Source organism: Arabidopsis lyrata, assembly GCF_000004255.2.
Source record: "Arabidopsis lyrata subsp. lyrata unplaced genomic scaffold ARALYscaffold_3, whole genome shotgun sequence".
NCBI classification, from domain to species: Eukaryota; Viridiplantae; Streptophyta; class Magnoliopsida; order Brassicales; family Brassicaceae; genus Arabidopsis; species Arabidopsis lyrata.
In genome coordinates this window covers 20,090,082-20,112,738 of record NW_003302553.1, presented here as the reverse complement: position 1 = coordinate 20,112,738, position 22,657 = coordinate 20,090,082, and the positions used below count along the sequence as shown (strand labels likewise).

Here is a 22,657-nt window from a genome sequence, read left to right as displayed (position 1 = left end):
TGCTTAAAGCAGTGTTTCTTTAGTCTTGTTCTAGCGCTAAGCTAAGAGTTACCTTGTGGCTTTGTGACGCTTTTTCTCCTCAAATGGCGAAAAGAGTGAGACCAAGCTGGTATAGGGAATCCCCTCCAAAACATGTACCTTTTGCCTTTGAACCTGAAGATGAAGAGGATGTCTTTATCCTTCCTCAGGTGGATAATTCTGCTCTGTTAGCACGCTTGCAGTCAAGTCTGGTGGGAAGGATGTTCCATCAAGGTGGCCGGAGCATTGAAGCTTTGGTGACTCTCCTTCCTAAGGAGCACATTTGGGACGTTGAAGGCCGAGTCCGGGGTGTTTCTCTTGGTGACTCTCGGTTTCAATTTTTCTTTGAATCAGAAGCCGATCTCCTGAAGATCTTAAACAAACGTCCTTGTCACTTTAACAAGTGGTCATTTGCTTTGGAACGATGGGAACCAAACTCTGGACCGTCTTTCCCTGATTCCATGACTTTTTGGGTCAAAACTGAGGGACTTCCTGCTGAGTTCTGGGAAGAAGAAGCATTAAAGAACTTTGGCAGATCTCTTGGAGTGGTCCACCGTGTTGATCCAACCAATGGAAGGTTTCAACTTTCTGTCAAAGGAGATATCCCTCTCCGGTTTAATAAGAATGCACAACTTCCCTCGGGAGAGGTAGTGAGAGTTAAACTGTTTTACGAAAAGCTCTTCCGCTGGTGCACTTATTGTCGCCGAATCTGTCATGAACTGGAGCTGTGCCCCTTGCTAGACGACAGTCAAAGACAGGCGTTACTTGATGTGGAGGCACAAGGAAACCCGCAGTTGGGACACAGAGGAGAAAATCTGATCCAACATCACCGAATTCCTCAAGACATCTCTGTTGCAGCCCGTAGAGACCACGGGAGGAAGAATCTTCTCTTGAATGCAGGTCCGTCGTCTTCAAGAAGGCTTATCCCTTCAAACCAGTTAGAGAGAACAGGAGGTTCTAGGAACCCTCAATCCCAGTCCCTCAAATCCTTTCAGTGAAATCCTTCTTCTCGTGGACCAGACCATTCTCGCTTGGATAATTATGTGCCTCGCAAACGTCATGTTCCCTTACCAGCTTTAAGAGGAAATGGTGGTGAGGATGGCCGTAAGCGGCGTTTTGAGGACTCTTTTGCAAAGGAAAAAAGCTTTGAACCTTCAAGTAAGGGTCGCAAGGGTCCTTCCCGACCATCTCAAGTTTCTACCTCAGCTCCTTCTCATCTCAAGGACTCTCAAAAGCTGGATATGGTACACTTGCAGATGTCAGATTCTCAACAGACCCTATCTGACACTTTGATGGCTCCCTTAAGAGCCAAACAAGTAACTAATTCTTCCCCAGAGTTTACTCGGGAACGACCTTTCAGACTAAACCTTACCCAGAAGAATGTCAGAATTGATAAAGGTAAAGGCAAAGTCTGTGATCAGCATCTTCCAAACCCGGAAGCTTCTTCGGAGACAGAGACATGTAGTTCTGCGAAGAAGTCGCTAAACTTCGATGATCCTGAACCGTTCTTTCATAATCCTCTGTCTCCAATTCCTTTGGCGAGCATGTCTCTGGAACCTCGCACAGAGAAGCGAAAAAGCTGGTATGAGGAAACTGTGGAGGAAGAGGAGGCGAATGCGAGGCTTCTCGCTGAAGGTCCGGCCACGATTTTGGCGGCGAAATTCTCGCAGGCCGTGTCTTTCTCTAGTCCGGTTGGAACCCAGCCATCGCGTCCTACTTCTCTTCTCCAAGCAGTCCCAGAACCTAGATGGGATGGATCTCATCCGCCGTTGTCTGAGGCCCTCGATTTGGACTGGACGGCGGAGGATGAGGTCGCCTATCACGCGATGGAACCGGCTCTGGGAGAGGATCCTCTTGCGTTGGACAATGATGACCTCTTAGGAGAGGAATTTGAGGAGAGTCTCAAGAGTGCTTCCATTCCGGTGATTCCAGCAGCTTCTGGTCAGTCGCAGAAGGTGACCTTGACGAAGAAGACTTCCCAGACTGCTGTGGTCGGAGACCAGCCGGCCGGTGCTTCGGTTGCTGCGGAGAATCCTCTTCACGGGCCTATTTCGAAGAAAGAATAAAAAAAGAAGAAGGCTGAGGCCCAGCGTAAAGCCCAATCCTCGTCTGGGCATTTGGTTAATCTGGCCTCAAGGAAAATTCAAAACATCAAAGGACGCTCGCCGAGTAAGCGTTTAGCCAATAAATCCGGTTTACCTAAACCGGGATCCTCAAGACGTGCAGCTTCGGTTCCAAGGAATGGCGTCTTCCCATCTTCAAAGAGCAAGTCTACTGGTGCGACGGTTTGTGCGGTGGGGTCCCCAATCCCCCCCGCTACTAATCCATGAGACTCCTAGCATGGAATTATCAAGGGGCGGGGGCGCAACTTACTACCCGCCAACTGGAAGAGATGTGTCGTATGTACTCTCCAGGTTTTCTTTTTTTATCAGAAACCAAAAATGATCTTGTACACCTTCAAAATTTGCAAGTTTCGTTAGGTTTTGATCGCCTTAAGACTGTTGAACCGATTGGTAACAGTGGCGGTCTCGCTCTTATGTATTCGAACGATTATCCGGTTGAGTTTGTTTTTGAGAGTGATCGGCTTATTGATATTAAAACAATTATTGATGGAAACCGTGTTTTTATTTCTTTTGTTTATGGAGATCCGGTAGTTCAATACCGCGAATTAGTCTGGGAGCGTCTAACACGTATTGGTATTACCCGATCAGAACCATGGTTTATGATTGGTGATTTTAACGAAATAACTGGTAATCATGAGAAACGAGGTGGTAAAAAGAGATCAGAACCCTCCTTCCTTCCATTCCGATGTATGATTGAAAATTGCGGGATGATCGAGGTTCCATCTATAGGAAATTTATTTTTTTGGGTGGGTCGTCGTAGCTGCGGGATAACAGGCCAGAGAGTCCGCCGCCTTATTAAACCCCGGCTTGACAGAGCTTTGGCAAATGAAGAATGGCACTCTATTTTTTCCCACACAAACGTGGAGTATTTAAAATTATGGGGGTCAGATCATAGACCCTTATTAGCATCAATCCAGAATAGTCCACCCCGCTCTTTTAAACAGTTCATTTTTGATAAAAGATGGCTTGACAAGCCGGGGTTTAAGGAATCAGTTCTTGATGGATGGAATTTCCCTTCGATAGAAGGAGGCTTTTTTACACAAAAGGTTAAAAACTGTAGGCGATCCATTTCTATTTGGAAAAAATCAAATTCTACAAATTCAGAGAAACTAATCGCCGACCTACAATCTCAGATTGACTTGGCTCAGGTCGACGATTCAATCTCCGCAGAGGAGCTCCTAGCCCTCAAATGGAAACTATGTGATGCCTACAGAGAAGAAGAAATCTATTGGAAGATGAAGAGTAGGGAAACCTGGTACCAACCTGGCGATAAGAATACCAAATTCTTCCATGCTATCACCAAGCAAAGACGAGCGCGGAACAAGATTATGGGCTTATTAAATGATGATGGTATGTGGGTGGACAAAGAGGTGGACATTGAAGGTCTAGCAGTCGATTACTTTAAAGACCTGTTTACCACCTCGAACCCACTTGAGTTCCATTCCGTTCTTCGGGATGTGCCTGTTTTGATCTCGGAAGATATGAATCAACAGCTCATTAAGGATATCTCTCCGGAGGAAGTTAAACGTGCCCTTTTCTCTCTCCATCCTGATAAAACTCCGGGTCCAGATGGGATGACGGCTCTATTTTACCAGAAATTTTGGGATTTGACCGGTCCAGATTTGATAAAGTTAGTCCAAAATTTCCACTCTTCAGGATCTTTTGATAAGCGGCTGAACGAGACAAATATCTGTTTGATCCCTAAAACTGATAGACCGAGAAAAATGGCAGAATTTCGGCCAATCAGTTTGTGTAATGTAGGATACAAAGTTATCTCAAAAGTTTTGAGCCTTCGACTCAAGAAACTCCTTCCGGATCTTATATCTGAGACTCAATCCGCCTTTGTGGCTGGAAGACTTATTACTGATAACATCCTTCTAGCGCAAGAAAATTTTCATGCTCTCCGGACAAATCCGGCGTGCAAGAAAAAGTTTATGGCTATAAAGACAGATATGAGTAAAGCTTATGACCGTGTGGAATGGGCTTTCCTTAGGGCCCTAATGTTGAAGATGGGTTTTGGACAACGTTGGGTGGAGTTGATCCTTTTCTGTATCTCCTCGGTTTCATACAAAGTACTTTTAAATGGTTCACCAAAAGGTTCCATTAGACCTTCTCGAGGAATCCGTCAAGGTGATCCTATTTCACCTTTCCTTTTCATCTTATGTACTGAAGCTTTAGTGGCAAAGCTAAAAGATGCTGAATGGCATGGTCGTATCCAAGGTCTACAAATATCTCGAGCAAGTCCGTCCACCTCGCACCTTTTGTTCGCCGACGATAGTCTGTTTTTCTGTAAAGTAGACCCGATTCAAGGTCAAGAAATTATAAATATCCTTCGTTCTTATGGAGAGGCTTCAGGACAGCAGCTAAACACTGCCAAATCCTCGGTAATGTTTGGTCATGATGTAGACAATACGACCAGAAATTCCATCAAATCCTTGATAGGAATTCATCGGGATGGGGGGATGGGATCGTATCTCGGCCTTCCTGAACAGATTCATGGATCGAAAGTTCAAGTTTTCTCTTTTGTGAGAGACCGTCTTCAAAAAAGGCTTAACACCTGGTCCGCAAAATTCTTGTCCAAAGGTGGCAAAGAAGTTCTTATAAAGTCCGTTGCTCAGGCTCTTCCGACATATGTTATGTCGTGTTTTCTCCTTCCCAAAGCTATTCGCTCTAAATTAAGCAGTGCTATTGCAAATTTTTGGTGGAAAACCAATGAGAATAGCAATGGCATCCACTGGATAGCATGGGATAAGCTCTGTTCCCCTTATGCTGAGGGCGGTCTGGGGTTTAGAACACTGGAAGAATTCAATCTAGCTTTATTAGCTAAGCAATTGTGGCGCCTTATCAGATTTCCTAACTCTCTTTTGAGTCGGGTTTTAAGGGGACGCTATTTCCGCTTTAGCGATCCTTTACATATAGGAACTCTAATCGCCCTTCTTACGGTTGGAGAAGTATAATGGCTGCCAAACCTCTTCTCGTCTCGGGTCTTCGAAGGACCATAGGATCAGGAATGCTAACCAAAGTTTGGGAAGATCCATGGATCCCCACTATCCCCGCAAGACCCGCTAAGAGTATTCTTGCATATAGAGATCCTCTCCTCTATGTCAATGACTTAATTGACCAGACAACAAAGTTTTGGAAGGTGGACCGACTCCAAGCCTTGTTTGACCCGGCTGATATTCCACTCATTTTAGGGATCCGGCCAAGCCGTACTTATCTGAGCGATGGTTTCAGTTGGTCGTATACCAAGTCCGGGAATTATACTGTGAAGTCAGACTATTGGGCCGCGCGAGATTTATCTCGTCCTACTTGTGACCCCCCTTTTCAGGGACCAGGTGTTTCGGCACTTCAGGCACAAGTATGGAAGCTTAAAACTACGCGAAAGCTTATGCATTTCGCGTGGCAATGTATCTCGGGTTGTTTAGCCACTTGTCAGAGACTATCCTACCGCCATATTGGCACTGAGAAAGGATGTCCTCGCTGTGAGAGCCCCGAAGAATCCATAAATCATTTACTTTTTGAGTGTCCTCCTTCTAGGCAAATATGGGCGTTATCCCCTATCCCTACCTCAGGGCACGTTTTCCCTCGAAATTCCCTCTTCTATAACTTTGACTTTCTCTTCTGGCGGGGAAAAGAATTCGGAATCGAAGAGGATAGTTTGGAAATCTTCCCATGGATCATATGGTATATATGGAAAAGCCGAAATAGATTCCTGTTTGAAAACTTTAAGGAACCTCCCCAGGAGACTTTAGCCTTGGCGATTCAAGAGGCACAAGCCTGGAAACGTGCAAACTTAACCGATGAACCTCCCCCTATTCCTCCCTCTATCGCGGCTCCAGCCTCTTTCGTCCCTCTTACGTCCTTGGAATGTCATTTCGACGCCTCCTGGCATGCTGATGATAATCTAAGCGGGCATGGATGGGTTCTAATAAGCCAAGATAAAGTCCTTCACCTTGGACTTAGAAGTACTCGACGAAGTCTCTCACCACTCCATGCGGAGTTCGACTCCCTGTTATGGGCAATGGATTGTATGATATCGCTCGGAGATGTCACTGGTGCTTTTGCTACGAATTGCTCTGATTTGGTCTCCCTCTTAGATAACCATGAAGACTGGCCTACCTTTGCTGCTGAACTAGCGTCGTTTCGGTCTTTAGTCTGTTTTTTCTCTTCTTTTAATATCAGATTTATTCCTCGCAAGTTTAATTGTCGGGCTGATGTTCTAGCTAAAAAAGCCCGGTCTCGAAAGAGCCTCTTTTCCCATGTAAGCGAATCGGTTCCTGATTGGCTCTCCCTAGCGGAGAGTCTCTTTCCGATAACTTAATAAAATGGTGTTTGATGAAAAAAAAAAAAAAAAAAAATTGGAATATAAGTGTGACAAGTGTAGTCTTTTGATTGGTTGCTTTGATTTCTATTTTTTTTTTCATCTCAATTATATAACTTCAATTATTTCATAATATTTATAAATAAATATATCAAAATTTATATCAAAATTTATAATTTTCCATTCTCTATAAATAGAGACAACTTTCATTTAATTTGGAAACAGAAAAAAAAAAACGTCTTTAGACAACAAAAAAAAACTTTAGTCTCCAATAAACTTTTGTTTTAGCTTTAAATATCCTTTTATCTAAATGGATCCAAACAAAAAGCCTTTTGACACCCAAAACTAGCCCTGGGCATAAAAACCGAACCCGAAAAACCGAACCGAACCGAACCGAAAATATCCGAAATTTTTGGTTTTGGGTATTGCTAAATAACTGAATGGTTCTCTTCTCAACTATCCATGGATATCGGTTATTAACCGAACCGAACCGATATCCATGGATATCCATTTTAAACCACACACATTTGACTAAAGAGGCCTATCTTCGATTATTTTGTCTTCGATTCAGTGTTTCATTTTTTTTAGATTTATATCGAGAGAGAACAAAAATACATGTTGTGTTTTCTATTGTATGCTCTGTTTTTCTAAAATGAAAAAGAGAAGAGAGAATAGATTCTTGTTAATTGTTATTGTAACTTTGTGTGTGTGAGTGTGACTACGTGATTGTCATTGTAACAATTAATATTTGGTAAGAATAGATTCTTGTTATTATCAAAAAAAAAAAAAGTTAGATTCTTGTTAATTGTTATGTGTGTTAGTGTGTGTGTGAGTGTGACTGTGTGATTGTGTCACAGGAAGAGAAGAATGGAAGATCAACTCAAGGATTTGAAGATGCTTGTAGAATCTAATAATCTATACTCTAATCTCTCTTTCTATCTTTCTTTCTTTCTCAAGTCTCTTTTGAACTTAATTATTTTGTTGCGGTTTCAACTCTTAAGTCTCTCATTTTTTGAATTTTCAACTTGAATTATTGCATTTTGAAACTTTTGGTTCATATTTGCATACATTATTAGTATTATAATCTGTTTTTATTCGAGTAATGGTTCGGTTATTTGGATAGTATGGTTATTTGGTGGGTAAATATCCGAACCGAACCGAACCAAACCATACCCGAAGATATTTCGGTTATCTTATGGTTCTCTTCTCAAGTATCCAAACCAAACCGAACCGAAAGCTAACCGAACCGAACCGAACCGAAAACAGTTTGGTTCTCTTATGGTTCCTAAGTGCCTAGAACCGAATAACCGAATAACCGAACCGAACCGAACAACCAAACGCCCAGGGCTACCCAAAACTCTTCTAATTACCCTTTTAACTATCCAAATCCCAACAATTATCTGTTTCAAAATCAATGTCCCAACCAACCCCAGCATATACCAAATTATAAGTATCCACCAAATTTCTTTATGCCGTCAGTCGTTCCAAATTATCGTCCATATCATGGATCGATGATGTTTTATCCATCTCAAATACCCCCTTATTCTTCTGCTCCAACGGGTAATGAAACTAATTCGAATGTTGGAGCAACTGATTTTCCCGAGTTTTCTACACAAATGGCTCTTGGTGGTATTAGCAGTATTCATGAAGCCATTCCAGATGCAGAGGATTAAACTCCTGCTCATCGTAGAAGTCCCAAATGGACCACTGAGCAAAATTTGGTTCTACTGAGTGGGTGGATTAAATTTGGAACAGACAGCATTATTGGCAAAAACCAAAAAGGTGAGTCAAACTGGGGTAAAATTGCTGAATATTGTAATGAACATTTCTCATTTGATCCGCCGCGTGATGGAGAAACATGCAGAAATCACTATAACTATGTGAACAAAAGCGTGAACAAATAGATTGGCGCTTATGATAACGCTAAACGTATGCAACAAAGCGGGTGGTCGGAGGATGATGTATTGGGGAAAGCGCATGAATTATTTGGAAATTAGTTATTGTCAAGTGGTTATCTGTATTTTGTCACTTCATGCTTTAGTAATGTGTGTTTGTCACTTTCTCCTTTAATAATTTGTATTGTCATATTATGCTTCAATAATGTTATCCGTGATTTTGTGCTTTTAAAAAGAGAATCTTATCTTATCTGTGACTTTTGGTTTGAACCACTCAATTCGAATCCAAGGCTTCAACCATTCAATTTGTTGGTTCCATTTTTTTTTATAAATTGGAACTCATTCTTCCATTGATGTACCAATACCATAAATCTCACCTTACTAAAAAATCTCAATGGATCCATTAGAATATCCTTTTGATATCAAAGCTTACAAGAGGCAGTCTGAAATTGAAGAGAGGTATATCATCAACCGGTTTAGAGAGCATCGAAACAAAATAGAGGAAGACTATCCACCTCGTAGCAAGAGAAAAATACTTCAAAAGAGATCATGCACCAGCAAATCAAAGACTAATTGACGACTACTTTGCCAATCAACCTATATATGACGATGCAATGTTTCGTCGGTGATTTCGGATGCGAAAACATATTTTTCTTCGGATCGTTTGAGACCTATTAAGCAGCGACAACTATTTCACCCAACGATCTGACGCAGCCAATAAAGAAGGTATATCTCCACTAGCAAAATATACTACGGCCATGCGAATGTTAGCATATGGTGTGGCAGCTGACGCGGTGGATGAATACATCAAAATTGGAGGTACTACTGCTTTAGAGTGCTTGAAGCAGTTGCATCTCATGATCTATGGATCTGGCATGCTTTTTTTGGATGTCCAGGCACATTGAACGATATAAACGTTCTAGATCGTTCACCGGTGTTCGATGATGTTGAACAAGGAAATTCTCCAAGAGTGAATTTCTTTGTGAACCAACGTCCCTATAATCTGACTTACTATCTAGCTGATGGTATCTATCCTTCTTATCCTACTTTCGTCAAATCGATTAGGCTACCTCAAAGTGAACCAGACAAGTTATTTGCACAACGTCAGGAGGCGTGTCGGAAGGACATCGAACGTGCTTTTGGAGTGTTGTAGACTCGATTTAAAATCATTCGCGAACCAGCTCGCCCGTGGGACATAGCCGATTTGCCTATCATCATGAGGTCATGTATCATATTGCATAATATGATTGTTGAGGATGAACGAGAGACATATGCTCAACATTGGACTGATTATGATCAATCTGAGGCAAGTGGTTCGAGTACACAACAACCATTCTCGACCGAAGTGCTACCTGTATTTGCAAATCATGTGCGTGCTAGATCCGAGTTGCGTGATTCAAATGTACATCACGAATTGCAAGCAGATCTAGTCAAACACATATGGGCACGTAAAGGAATGTTCCATGGTGAATGAGATTTTTAAGGTTGTGAGTTGAGATTATTGTACTAATCAAGTTATGAGTGTTTCCGTACTTGTTATGTGCATATTGTATTGCATTTTAAATTTATGTTCATTGTATGTGTTTTAGTAATGATTATTTCTATTTCTCGTTTTTATTATTTATAAAATATTTTTAAAATAATATATAAAATAAAAACAAAAATTATTTTATAAAGTTATTTAATATTTAATAATTTAAATTTAATTTGATATTAATGGTGATTAATAATATGTAATCACAAAAAAACATAAAAATAAGTAAAATGAAAGATGTGAAATAAAAATAGTGGGGTAAGGTGTTGTAATTTTATTAAACAAAACTATTGTAGACGGTAAAAGTTATGTAGGTCTTGAATAATGATGTAGAAGAGAGAGAAGATGATGTGGAGTGTTAAAAGAAAAAAATGGGTGTTGTAAATGGATAACCATTATAGATAGTCTTACTCACACTATCTCTCATCACTCTCTCATATTTGTATTGTTTTTTATTCTATTCTTTTGAATAGTTTTTTTCTAGTTTTGATTTTTTTCAATAGTTTTTATACAAACAAAAAATATACATAACTCATAATATAAATTCAAATATTATAGTTAATTAAACCGATTGAGAGTTAAAATATTGATTTTAAAGTCCTTTATATTTTAAAATTTTCAAATAATTTTCTTATATATAAACTAGATTTATTTAAATTTTACCAAAAATTACTCAATATTACATTAAATTATTAAAATTTGATGTATACTTTTATGATTGGATTAATAATTGTCTTATTATATATATACACTATAAAGTTAAATCAAAAAAAATATTAACTATATTTTTAAAACTTCTATATGTATCCCGCAAATTATTTTTTCACCAATCAAATATTATTCCGTACCGTTTATTCTAAAAACCGTATTTATCCGGCAACTACATTTATCCCGCTTGTACCGCAGTTAGACCGTACCGCACTGAAAAACTGCTTTTTCTACACAGCCAAATACGCTGTCACCATTCGGACCCATAGTTTTAGAGACATCATTTACAAAAATGTTACAGTTGTGTAGGTGGTTAGTTCATAACTACTCTTTTCCCATGTAACGGGTTCAACTTCAACTTAGTCTTTTATTTTTAATTAATTTTTCAACAGGTTTTGGTTCAAATTTTTTCTGTTTTAGGCATCAAAATACATTGTCTCAAACCGTATGTTATGCAATAACCACACTTGTTCTACATGTTACGTTATTTTTAACCGCAACATATCAAAACTGCACCGTATTTCTATAACTGTTTGTTCTACACCGCCCAAACACTTGTCACCTCTATAAAACTATGTATCGGTTAATAAATAAATGTATTGATCTGATATATCAAAAAAACAAATGTATTGATTTGATTTATGTCATTATATCTTATAAATATCTTAAGATCACTGGTAAAAGCATTAGAAAAAATTGATAAAGTTATAAAGAAGTAAAAGAGAAAAAAAAACAGTAATTTAGAGAGAAGAAAACAGTAATTTAAAAGAAAAATTTTCTTCTTTTTTTCTTCTAAAAACGCCTACCAACACCCTTAGAAAAATCTTAGTTTTTAACTAAAAGCAAATGAGTAAGACTCGAGACAAAATATATAACAAAGAATCAGAATTATACTACATTAATAAAAGCAAGATACATATTACAAAACAACCAAGAACAAAGTTACAAGTTACAACAAAGGGGAACTACAAAACCCAAAATTATGGGCACAAATACAAGTATCAAGTATCAAAGTCTGAAACCAGAAAGAACCATCATAGGTTTCTTAACTTATTAAAAATTCAAAAGCTTTGAATCAATCTTCATTCTCTTCTCTCTCTCTAGGCACAGCACCAAATTCTTTGATTAGAATCTCAGCCACCAATGGAACCAAATCAGTGACACGAACACCTTTCTTGTAGATCTCTCCGATATGCGAGTCACTTCCTATTCGTCCACCGACGTACACGTCAGCACCCTCGACTGGCTTGCCGTTCTCGCCTCGTGTTAAGCATCCCATGAATCCGATATCCGCAACTTGAACCTGTCCGCAAGTGTTGGGACATCCTGTCCAATGCATCCTTATCGGTTTTGGGACAGATACAAGTCTTTCCACTTCTTCTGTCACTTTTAAAGCTCTGAGTTTGGTCTCGATTATCGCTTGTCCGCAAAACTGGTTACCGGTACAAGCAACTAAGCCTTTCATCAGGATAGATGGTTCAGGGGAGAACCGGATCTTGAGAAATGGCTCTTGAAGCAAAGCTTCTGTTTTCGAGGTTTCAACATTTGGGATGATGATGTTTTGCTCTACCGTGAGTCTTAGCTCACCTGAGCCGTAGGTGTCAGCTAACCGAGCAAGCTCGTCCATGTCATCAGCTTGTAGCCTACCAACTGGAACGTGAAGCCCCACGAAGCTAAGACCATCTTGCTTCTGAGGGTGGACTCCGAAATAGTCTCTCCTTTCCCACTGTTTGTTCACAAGATCCTCTGAAGATCCTCTCTCGAGTTTCCCATTTGGCATTCTCTTCTCTACTTCAGCTCTAAATCCTTCAACACCCTATACATTTTTTGCACACTAATCAACAATCAAGAACTTCAACATCCAGTTTTCCAAAGTAAACGTTGCAAGAAGAATATACTTACAAGTTCGTCGATAAGCCACATCATTCTTGTCTTCTGTCGGTTTCCTCTAGTTCCAAGATCTCTGTAGGCCTCTAGAACAGCTTTGCAGAGCGGAAGAACTTCATCAGCAGGGACCCAAGCATCAAGAGGAATGGCCTCTTCACATCTTTTGGGACTAAAGAATCCTCCCACAAGCAAATTGAATCCAAACCGTCCATCTTTATTAGCAGGCATGTAGGCCAAATCATTAATATGTGGATGCTCATAGAGATCATGAGTCCCCACCACACACACATTCCACTTCCTTGGCCTACAACAAACAAACAAAAACCATCTTAGCACAACCATTCACTTACCAACACAACTCAATCTTAACATCAACAATGGAAAAAGAAAACTCACAAGTTGGTGAAATCGGGGTTTCCTACTGAATTAGCAGTAATAAACTGCGAAAGAAGATTCGTGTAAGGCCTCGTGTCAACAATCTCCTCCGGATCAATCCCAGCTATAGGATTCCCAACCGGATTCCTCACGTTATCCATACCACTCTGCAAACTCGTTAACCCAACAGAAGCAAGACCTTTCAAGATCTCAGGCACATCAGGCAACACAACACCACGGATCTGCCAATTCTGTCTAGTAGTCACATCAGCACATCCATCTTCACCATACTTCCTAATCACCCTCGCCAAATACCGAGTCTGTGCACTTGTAGTCACACCATTTGGTAACTTCAACCTCATCATAAACTTCCCATCTACAACAACAACAACAAGTACTCACATAAATCAAAATGTACTAAAGATCAAGAGTAAAGACTAAACCTTTACACAATTAGATCACTAACTAAACACAAATCTTCATCCTTTTTCCCCAATTCAATCACAAAACTCAAACATAAATCAAAATATACTAAAGATTAAGATTAAAGACGAAACCTTTACACAATTTGGTCACTAACTAAACACAAAGTTTCAACCTTTTTCCCCAATTCAATCACAAAACACAAAAAGAATATAGAGAGAAACATACACTGATGCTTCCTACGGTGAAAGAGACCAAGCCACTTGAGTCTAACATCAATATCATCTTTAGAAGACTTTTCACTATCAATCTCTTCCATAGATTTCTTAGCAAGTTCTTCAATACCATTCTCCATAAACAACTTCATTGGCTCTTTCTCAATCTTAACCTTCTCCTGAGGATTGATCCCTTTTCGAAACTTCTCCTTGAGAATAAAAAACCCATCTTTCAATTCAACTCTAGGCTCAAGACGATCTGCGTCAACAGAGGCGGTGGATTCTGCCGGAGCGGTGGTCTGAGCGGCGGCGACAAGGATAGATCTTTTGGGTTTGGAGGAAGAAGGGAGGAGAGGAGAAGTGAAAGTGAGAGAGAAAGAAGTCATGGCGGAAGAAGAAGGTAGGAGAAGGTTGAAGACTTGCGGCCATTTTTGTAGAGGGAAGAGATGAGCTCTTGAGTTATCTAAAGGGTCAAGTTGTTTCTCTTGAATCGTTTCTGTTGTGAGGACGAAACAGACACTTCTGATTTCTCTTTGTTTTATTCTTTCTAAATTTATTTACAACTATTTAAATTTTGTTTATCTATACTATATGATTCACTTAGTGCATTGACTTTGTGTCAAATACTAAAGAGCAACATAATTGAAAACAATTAGCAGTGATTAATATGAGATATTTATTTCATAATTTGAATGTTTATAACATTAGCTTTGTTAAAAAAATTCTATATTTTTAAAAATAGTTATATACGTATATGAATTTCAATGAATATGATAACATCCGAGTTTAAATCCGCATATTACGTATTACAAAAACCAAATACAACAATCCATAGAAGAAAAAAAAATACAACAATTTTCATATTCATACTTCAGTAATCTTAAGTTTTAATCATTACTAATTATGATTAATGATGCTTAGCATATGTTCTTCCATCTATATTTGTTGATGTTAATTTTGTAACTATATATGTTTTAAAAAAATGTTTCCTTTAGAAATGTTAATTTTTTTTTTTTGTGTGTGGTTAAAAAAAAGGTTTATTAGAGAAGATTCAAGGTTAATGTGCTCATTAGGAATTTAGGGATTATAGAAATCATTTATCACAAAATATCACGAGGTAAAAAAGTCTTGATTATTTTTTAGCAAAAAAAAAAAAAAAAGTCTTGATTAAACAACTAAAAGACAAGTTGTATAGCATTTAGTCGTGTGGAATTATGAATGGACTACTTTAAGTAAATAAATGTAAATATTACGTAATAATTAGATATCAGCGATAGGCGTTCTTTAGCGTTATTCTAGGGACATGAACCAAACATCATCGCAAGTCGCAACGTCTTCTTTCTTGTCAACACCAAAACGTTAACATTGTATTTTTTTTATATTTATATTATTCGCAGTTTCGCACAGTCGTTTTCAATTTATATAATTCTATAATCTTTCTGCAATTTATCAAGGTGACAATATTAGGCTTGGTTATAAAAAAATAATATTAGGCAGTAAAGGACCGATCAAAATAATAATAAGTATTTGAGTAAGGTAGAAAGTTTTTGTTTTTTTGGAAAAATGATAGAATAGTTATTTAAGATATAAAAAACTTCAACTAGAAAAGGCAATCGTCGAAGAGAAAGGGGTTGAAGTCGGAAATGATATTATATGGTATATATATATATAGATTTTAGCTCATAACAAATTGTTTAAAACATTATGTATTGGGTCGACTCTAGTACACTACTCCAACTATATCGTTTTTCTGATGTACACTCTAAACCTTTTAGCTCTTTTTTAAACACTATAAACAATTATTTTTTCTATTAAACACCACAAACTATACATTCTCTTCTAATTGCAACATATCGACTCCAAATTGTGATTCAATTTATTAGACCGCTAATTACTTTTATAAAACCACGATTGGTTTAAGTAAACCTAAACCACAAATGTTTTTTATGTTTTTTCTTTTTTTCCGTTAAAAAAAAGGAAAGCAAAAAAACCCACGATTAAAACCCACCCATCTTCTTCTTCTTCCTACCAAAATTCCCCATACATACATTAGTTTTTGGATGAATGAATTATACAAAACCCTAAGATTTGGGGATTGAAAAATGAAGAAAAAGAAGATGGGTGGTTTTTAATCGTGGATATTTTTGCTTTTTTCTGATTTTTTTGTTTTTTACGGCAAAAAGAAGAAAAAATTTTATGGTTTTCGGGTACACTTAAACTAATCGCGGTTTTTTAAACGCAATTACCGATTTAATAAAGCTAATCATAATTTAGAGTCGCTATGTTGCAATTAGAAGAGAATGTATAGTTTGTGGTGTTTAATAGAGAAAAAAATTGTTTATGGTGTTTAAAAGGAGATCAAAAATTTAGGGTGTACACCAAATAAGCGGTATAGTTGGGGTAGTGTACCAGAGTCGACCCTTATGTATTTGAGTATTTTGCTTCAGTAATACATGTAGTTAAAACTACATATTCTAGGATTTCCCATTAGCAACTTAAAAGATCTAATTGCAGAAAGATTTATCAAAAATAAACGTAAAAATCCAATTCATTAGTTCAGTTCTTTCACCAATTTGACACTTTTTCTTATCTTTCTAGAAATTTACATCTATTACCTTTTCTTGTTTTGTTTTTCCATTTGTAGAATAAAGATTACAAGAATTTCAAGCAGATGAGTGGTGGTCAATAACAAATTACAAATATTGAACACAATATTCCACAAATAACTATATTTGTAGCCAAAAAAAAATTAATAGATAGCTAAATATCTTCTGATTTATAAAGGTTTAACAGGCTCTACAGTTTTGTTACTAATCAGATTTTTAAATATATTTTAAAGTTATAGTCACAGTCTACTAAATTTTCTAATGCAAACAAATTATAGTAAAAATCTACAGTAAAAATCCTTACCACCCTTAATTGTTTTACTTTTCTTTGACTTAAATATGAGAGAGCCATAAAATAACACTAAACTATTAGCGTACCAAATCATATCAGAATCCTTTGTATGCATGCCACTTTTCATCTAGTGTACAAATCTCATCCAATATATTTTTTTCCTACAAAGCACTATTCAATCATGGAGGCAAACATACTTTGGGCAGTAAAAAATTACGGTAAAGAAAAGACAACACAAAAAGAATATACCTTTTTTTTGGTCAATAGATGATATTTCATTAGACGAGGAACAAGCAAGTTCCACCAGGTTTAAGAAAAAACCTCCAAAAAATTGAACCTATGAAAGGTTACTAATCTAGACTAACAGTCTAACCCTGTATTCAAAAGAAAACAAGGGACTTTACAAAAGAATAAGGCTCCAAAAACCGAGCTACAAAGAATCCATTCAAACTCCACACGGCACATGATAAGTCATCTCTTCATTAAAAACTCTCCACAACCAACACGGAAAACTGCGGGCTACATAAGATTGCAACCTGCACTCCAAGGTAACACTTTGAGCAATCATATTAGCCCCTCTGTTTGATGAAGAATCCTCCACAATCACTTTCCACTCCTCAAAAGACCTAAGCAAGGACAGAATTTCTCCCGATTGGAATATGAAGGATGGCCAAGCTTGGGGCCTGTTGACAACACCTACAAGAAATCCATCCTCAATCGCAAAAAGAACCTTTCCAACTTTATGACTAACCATACTCTCAACCGCCCACACAAGGCAGAGAAATTGCGCCTCCTTTCTTGATCTGATGTTAATGAATGCCCGACGACTATGCATCAAGACAAATCCCAGCTCGTTTCTTAGAACCCACGAAACTCCAGCCATTAAATTCCTTCTAAACCAAGATAAGCCAATATTACACTTAACCCACATAGTCGGAGGAGGTTTCCAAATTAAGGTTGGGAGTGATCCCTGAACAATTCCATTTGGCTGAAGGACTCTAGAAGGTTCAAGACTCCTCTCAGCCTCAATCTCTTGAACAGCAAACCAATCCTGAACATCCTCTCTAACCTTTTTGATAGTTTCCAATGCAGAGAAGCATTTTCCTTCAAAAAACAAAAAGTTAATATTTTTCCACAAAAAGAATATACCTAACCTCGGCGTTTAAAAAATTTATTCATATATTTTTTTCATTGTGTCTATTTAGTATTTACACCCAACTAAACAATTAAAAAAATACAATTATGGATCGATTTCATTCTCTTATCATCTGAATTATAAATATACAATTAAGGGTTATTTAATCCGAAATTTATCAAATTTAATTATCATATGGAGAATAAGAATAAAATTTAGCGTACAAAGAATTAATTTATCATACTGGAATTAAAAAAAATAGCTAGTGGCTCTTATAGCTTTTAAAATCTTAAGGACATAACGCATGACTTCTCACGATGTCTAAGAAACAAAACCTTTCCCGGTTCGGCCTAAACCGCCAGCCATCCAAATTATTCTCCACCGCTATTCCACGTGTGGCTTCCACACTCTTATTCTATAGTCTGGCTTACTAAAATATCTATCACATCTTCGACGTAAATAATTGACCACGTGAATATATATATCCATAAACTTGACAAACTAACAAAAACTACAACCTCAAAATTTTGACACAACACATCCCTACTCTTTTGGTGTTTCATTATCCGGTTTTGTCCGAATAATTGAACTGGTAAACATGATATCCGTTTGATTATTTGGTTTTGTTAGATTTTAAATTCCCACACTTTTATATTTCGTTTTCTTTTTCCTGTCAATGTTAAAACTTAAAACCCAATTATTTGGCCGGTTCCAGAATCAAGAGCTTTTTATTTTGTTTAGTATACAATAGTAGACTATTTTTTATATCTATATATTTTTTTCTATATGGCTTTTATATTGATTAATTTGTTGTTATTACTTTTTTTAATAAAATTAAGCTTACATATTTGAAGATATGATTTCATATGATAGGGTTGATTCTTTTTTTTTTTTTTTTGTTAAGTTGGGCCGTCAATCTTTTGTCCTCAAAGTCTTTCAAAAACAGTTGTTAGCTAAATTTCTTTTATGATTTACATATGATTCATTTTCTTAAAAATATTATTATTATGTTTTTTACATATGATATATTTTATTCCACTAACAATTGTGATTAAAATAAATTATGCTTGTTGTGGATCTTTTGGCTTTTGTTTCTGGGTTGGCTAACTTGGTTTTTGGCTGTCAAGCATGGTGAAATTTTGAGACATCGTTCTTAGGAAGGTCCAAATAGTTTCCTATGTTAGGTCCAATACCAACTCTTTACAATTGAAATGAATGCCATAGAAGTAGCATCCCATAGAAGCTTTTATACTTGTTGTTAGACAATATAGTTATGTAATTGGGTTTACGATTGTATAGTTGGGCTTAACTTTGGTTTCATATGTTACTTAAATTTTTTTAGATTAAATTGTTTTAACTCATACTTTTAAAATTAAAACAACTTTTTTACACATTAATTCATTAATAGTACTATAAATTAATAAAATATTATCATCCCGATATTATTAATTTATACAGGTTTTCTTGTACTCCCATTGACATTAATAGTTGCGACTAATAATAATAATAATTTGACATAATAGCGATATATGGTAATCTTTCGCTACAAGAAATTTGTTGTTTAACGTCTCAAATTAAGCATTAGGTTTTCGTTTTCGGCTTCTCTAATTGTTTTGAGAATCGTTAATCTCTTGTTTTGATTTCAGTTTTTCTTCTCCATCTATGGAGGAATCGGAGGTTCTCTTCTGCAATAGCTTATCAAAGATTATACAGCATAAATTTCTTTGAATTTGTTGTGTGTTATGACAAACCAATTCGATTCTAACAATGATTTACAAATTTTGTTGAAGGATATGTTCGTCGCAAGAGAAATCTTCTTCTTCTCCTCACTGGCAAATTTTCACCGTCTCGCAGGTTCAAAAACGTGTGCTTCTCAGTTATGGGAATTAGATTGTTATAGTTTCTGTTTAGAGGATTGGGTGATCAAGCCATTAAAACACATTCAAAGCAAAATTTGAGTGATTCTGGTTAGCTTTAGCGATTGAAAACTGCGTTATATGCGGGAACTGGATCTTGAGTTTCTTCTACTTGCTGAATTTATTAAGTTTGCTACGCCTATGTATTAGAGAACTGATTTGTGAATAATTTTTAAGGTAAATTTTTCATCGGTGGTGAAACCAACATTTCAGAGAAAATCTTCTACTGAATCTAAGTTTGCATCGATCTCTATAACAAGTTTCAATACACGAAGTTTAACAAGTGTTTCTCTTTCTCATCTCTGTTGAATTATAGGTGAATTGGTAACAAGAGAATTCATAGGACTATGAGGCTAGATTTGTCCTATTACCAGCTGCACTTGGAGAACTCAAGAATCTTCTTTGTTTGGTACATTCTCAGTGTTTTACTTTTCTCATTTGAGTTTTCATGTAGTTAAACATTAACAGTCTTTTAGGAATTTGTCCTGAGTTTCTATCCAATATCGGGGGACTCACTCTTGTGTATGTCTCTAAGTTCTGCTTTCTATTGTTCCGAAGTTGAACAAGATACATTTGGAGAGTATTTACCAACTTATTTGTGAAACATTCTTAATGTGTAATGACATTTTCGTATAAAACTCTTACCAGTTTGATGCCAAAACTGCCAGCCAGAACTTTCAAGTAAGCTTTACTAGACTTAATCAAGTATCTTTTCAGTGAAATGAAGCTAAGATTCATCATTGTATTTGTCGTCTTAAACCCCTTGTGCGACCTCATTCTGAAACGTTTATCTATGGCTTTCCAGGCTCAAATAAAGACAGTTTGCAAGAACATCATCAAGCATAGTCATAAGTCATCACCTCCACTTACTACTTAATCTCTTAAGGTAAGGTAACTTTGTCCATTTTTATGTTTCATAAGATATTTGGAAGAACCAATTATCTTCATGTTTTCTTATACTTCTAGTCCAAGCTTGGTGAAGATAAATCAAAAGCACAAGCACTCTGGCAAACATGAGTCTCCTATGGGATCAAAAGCATTTACAAGCACTCTGGCAAACATGATTTTAGTAAATGTAAAAAGTACTTTAGTATATAAATAGGAAGCATTGTGATTTGTGGATGCTCTGTTTTTATTTTTTGTTCCTATTTTAAGATTGTTCTGTACGTGTAAAACCATATAATATTTGATTAATGAAAATTCAATTGGATCAACTGTCTATTAATAGTGTTTTAGTGAGCTAGAGTCCAAAAACTAACATTATATTTAATAAAAATATACATATAAACAAAATTTGCATTTAGCGTTGGTTAATTGAGTGACTTAAACATGACGTTAACGTTTAGACGCCAAACTTAACGTCGGTTTCCAAATCGAAGTTAAGTTATTTTGCGTCATACGTTAATACGTCGTTTTAATAACCGATGCAATGTTTTTTGAATCGGTGAATGACCGACGTTAAACTTAGATCTAAAACTGACGTGAATACCCGTGTACGTTGTAGTGTACCAATTATTACACAATATGATTTTAATCATTTATGTTAATCATTATTAATATTTTTGACATATATTTTTAAGGAAAATTTCTACCTTACTCACATACTTATTTTTAAGGAAAAATTTATAAACCCTGTAAAAATGTTAAAACAAAACAATATATGATATGATTATCTCATAAAATCAATGTGAACAAAGAAACAAAATAAAAATAAACAATTCGACTATCTCGCAGTGTGATTCAGGACATATACTCCGAACAAAATGGACAAGAAAAATCATAATGAAATCACATTCGATAAGTAAGGTTTTTTTTCAGTTCACATTAAGTTTGACCAGATATTGTCTTATCCACTTAGGTTACTTCACAAACCTCACTTGACTAAAAGTCAAATACAAAAAACAAACATTAACTAAAATAGTTTTTTAACGATTATATTACAAAAATGCCATTCTTCGGACATAACTAGAAGAAACTTCGAAGAATATCATTTTCATCAATTTGGTTTGCCGGAGGAGTGCCTCGCAGAACACGCAACCACCTTAGCCCATTGTTTCAGCTTCTTCTTCATCGTCTTTCCATCATCATCTTTTAAAAATTGATCGTCAAAACCAAAGTAAGATCAAACAAACAAAGAAAAAAAAAAGAAATACCTTTGTTGACGATAGTCGTGGTGCTAGAGTTGCTGACGTCACTTTCCGACGCAGACGATGAGGTCCGGGGCAAATAGTTGCTGTACTGTCTTTGAATGGTGCTGTATAAATCCAAAGCTGGGATTGTTTTGGAGAGTCTTGGATTAAAGTCAGGAGAATCTGGCTCAAACCCAAACCCTAGGTCGAAGCAGCCTTTGAGCTCCTCGATATCGTCGCTTGTGAAGCAGCTCTTGCTGCGACGAAGACGATCTGATGGATGCCTCTTCTTCATCCGCAGCCAAGCCTCTTCGCGGTTTACGTCTAGTGGCAAAGACTGTTGCTTCATCAGAGGTTTTGGCGGCTGTGGCTTGTTGTGGTTCGACATTTGTAGTAGGCTATTAGCTAGGTTTTTCTTGTTGCCTTTTGAATGTGTAAGAAACACTTCATATATAGTAATAAGACATGGACATTAAGACTATACAAAACACGTGAACTACACAGTAATTATATAAGACACTAAGAGCATGATTATTGGTAGTATCTTAGAAATAAATCTTAGGAATATTTAAGTAATATATTTGTAAAAGTGATAGTTAAGATATAGTATTTTTGGGTTAAGATTTTTGTGTGATTAATGGTAGGTTCTTAACATGTGGTTCTTAGAAAAAAAAATATTAATACAAAAATAAAATTTATAATTATAGAAAATTTAATAATTGTTGCAAACTAAAAAAATTAAAACATACATGAGATACAATTTATAACATAAATAACACACAAATATTTTAAACTTAATTTCAATTGTAGATGCATACCTCGATCACGAATTCGAGTTCTAGTGGCCATCGTATCGAAGAAATTTGAAGGCATATCTGTAGAATATGTGAAATCCACCCGTGAGATAGTAACATCAGACATTTGCAGCCATAAAACCATCTATAGCAAACCCCAAAGCAGCATATTTCATCCTAACTTCTCAATTTCGGATTTAGAAATCTAAACCAGCCATTATGACACATGTTCTGTCTCCAAAAGCTATATAGAAACCTTACCCGTGTAGTAAAATCAAAATCATTA

General features: G+C 36.6%; 2 protein-coding genes and 1 long non-coding RNA gene across 4 annotated transcripts; 1 reads left to right on the top strand and 2 right to left on the bottom strand.

Moving 5' to 3' along the window:
• Window positions 1-11,469: 11,469 nt before the first annotated feature.
• Window positions 11,470-13,965, bottom strand: LOC9319973 (ferredoxin--nitrite reductase, chloroplastic). Its single transcript, XM_002883860.2, has 4 exons — window positions 13,513-13,965; window positions 12,883-13,237; window positions 12,502-12,790; window positions 11,470-12,415 (listed from the first exon to the last, which is right to left on the bottom strand). The coding sequence occupies exons 1-4, from the start codon at window positions 13,883-13,885 to the stop codon at window positions 11,675-11,677; spliced, it is 1,758 nt and encodes a 585-aa protein (XP_002883906.1). The 5' UTR covers window positions 13,886-13,965; the 3' UTR covers window positions 11,470-11,674.
• A 5,042-nt stretch (window positions 13,966-19,007) lies between these two features.
• On the top strand, window positions 19,008-20,662 carry LOC110230312. 2 transcript variants are annotated; one of them, XR_002333428.1, is made up of 5 exons: window positions 19,008-19,209; window positions 19,323-19,386; window positions 19,765-20,129; window positions 20,254-20,339; window positions 20,415-20,662. It is a non-coding gene; the product is annotated as an uncharacterized LOC110230312 (long non-coding RNA). The 2 variants fall into 2 exon arrangements; XR_002333429.1 differs by having other exon boundaries at window positions 19,008-19,386; window positions 20,254-20,334.
• A 445-nt stretch (window positions 20,663-21,107) lies between these two features.
• LOC9319972 lies at window positions 21,108-22,039 on the bottom strand. The gene is made up of 2 exons (XM_002883859.2): window positions 21,602-22,039; window positions 21,108-21,536 (listed from the first exon to the last, which is right to left on the bottom strand). The coding sequence occupies exons 1-2, from the start codon at window positions 21,963-21,965 to the stop codon at window positions 21,445-21,447; spliced, it is 456 nt and encodes a 151-aa protein (XP_002883905.1). The 5' UTR covers window positions 21,966-22,039; the 3' UTR covers window positions 21,108-21,444.
• Window positions 22,040-22,657: the final 618 nt, after the last annotated feature.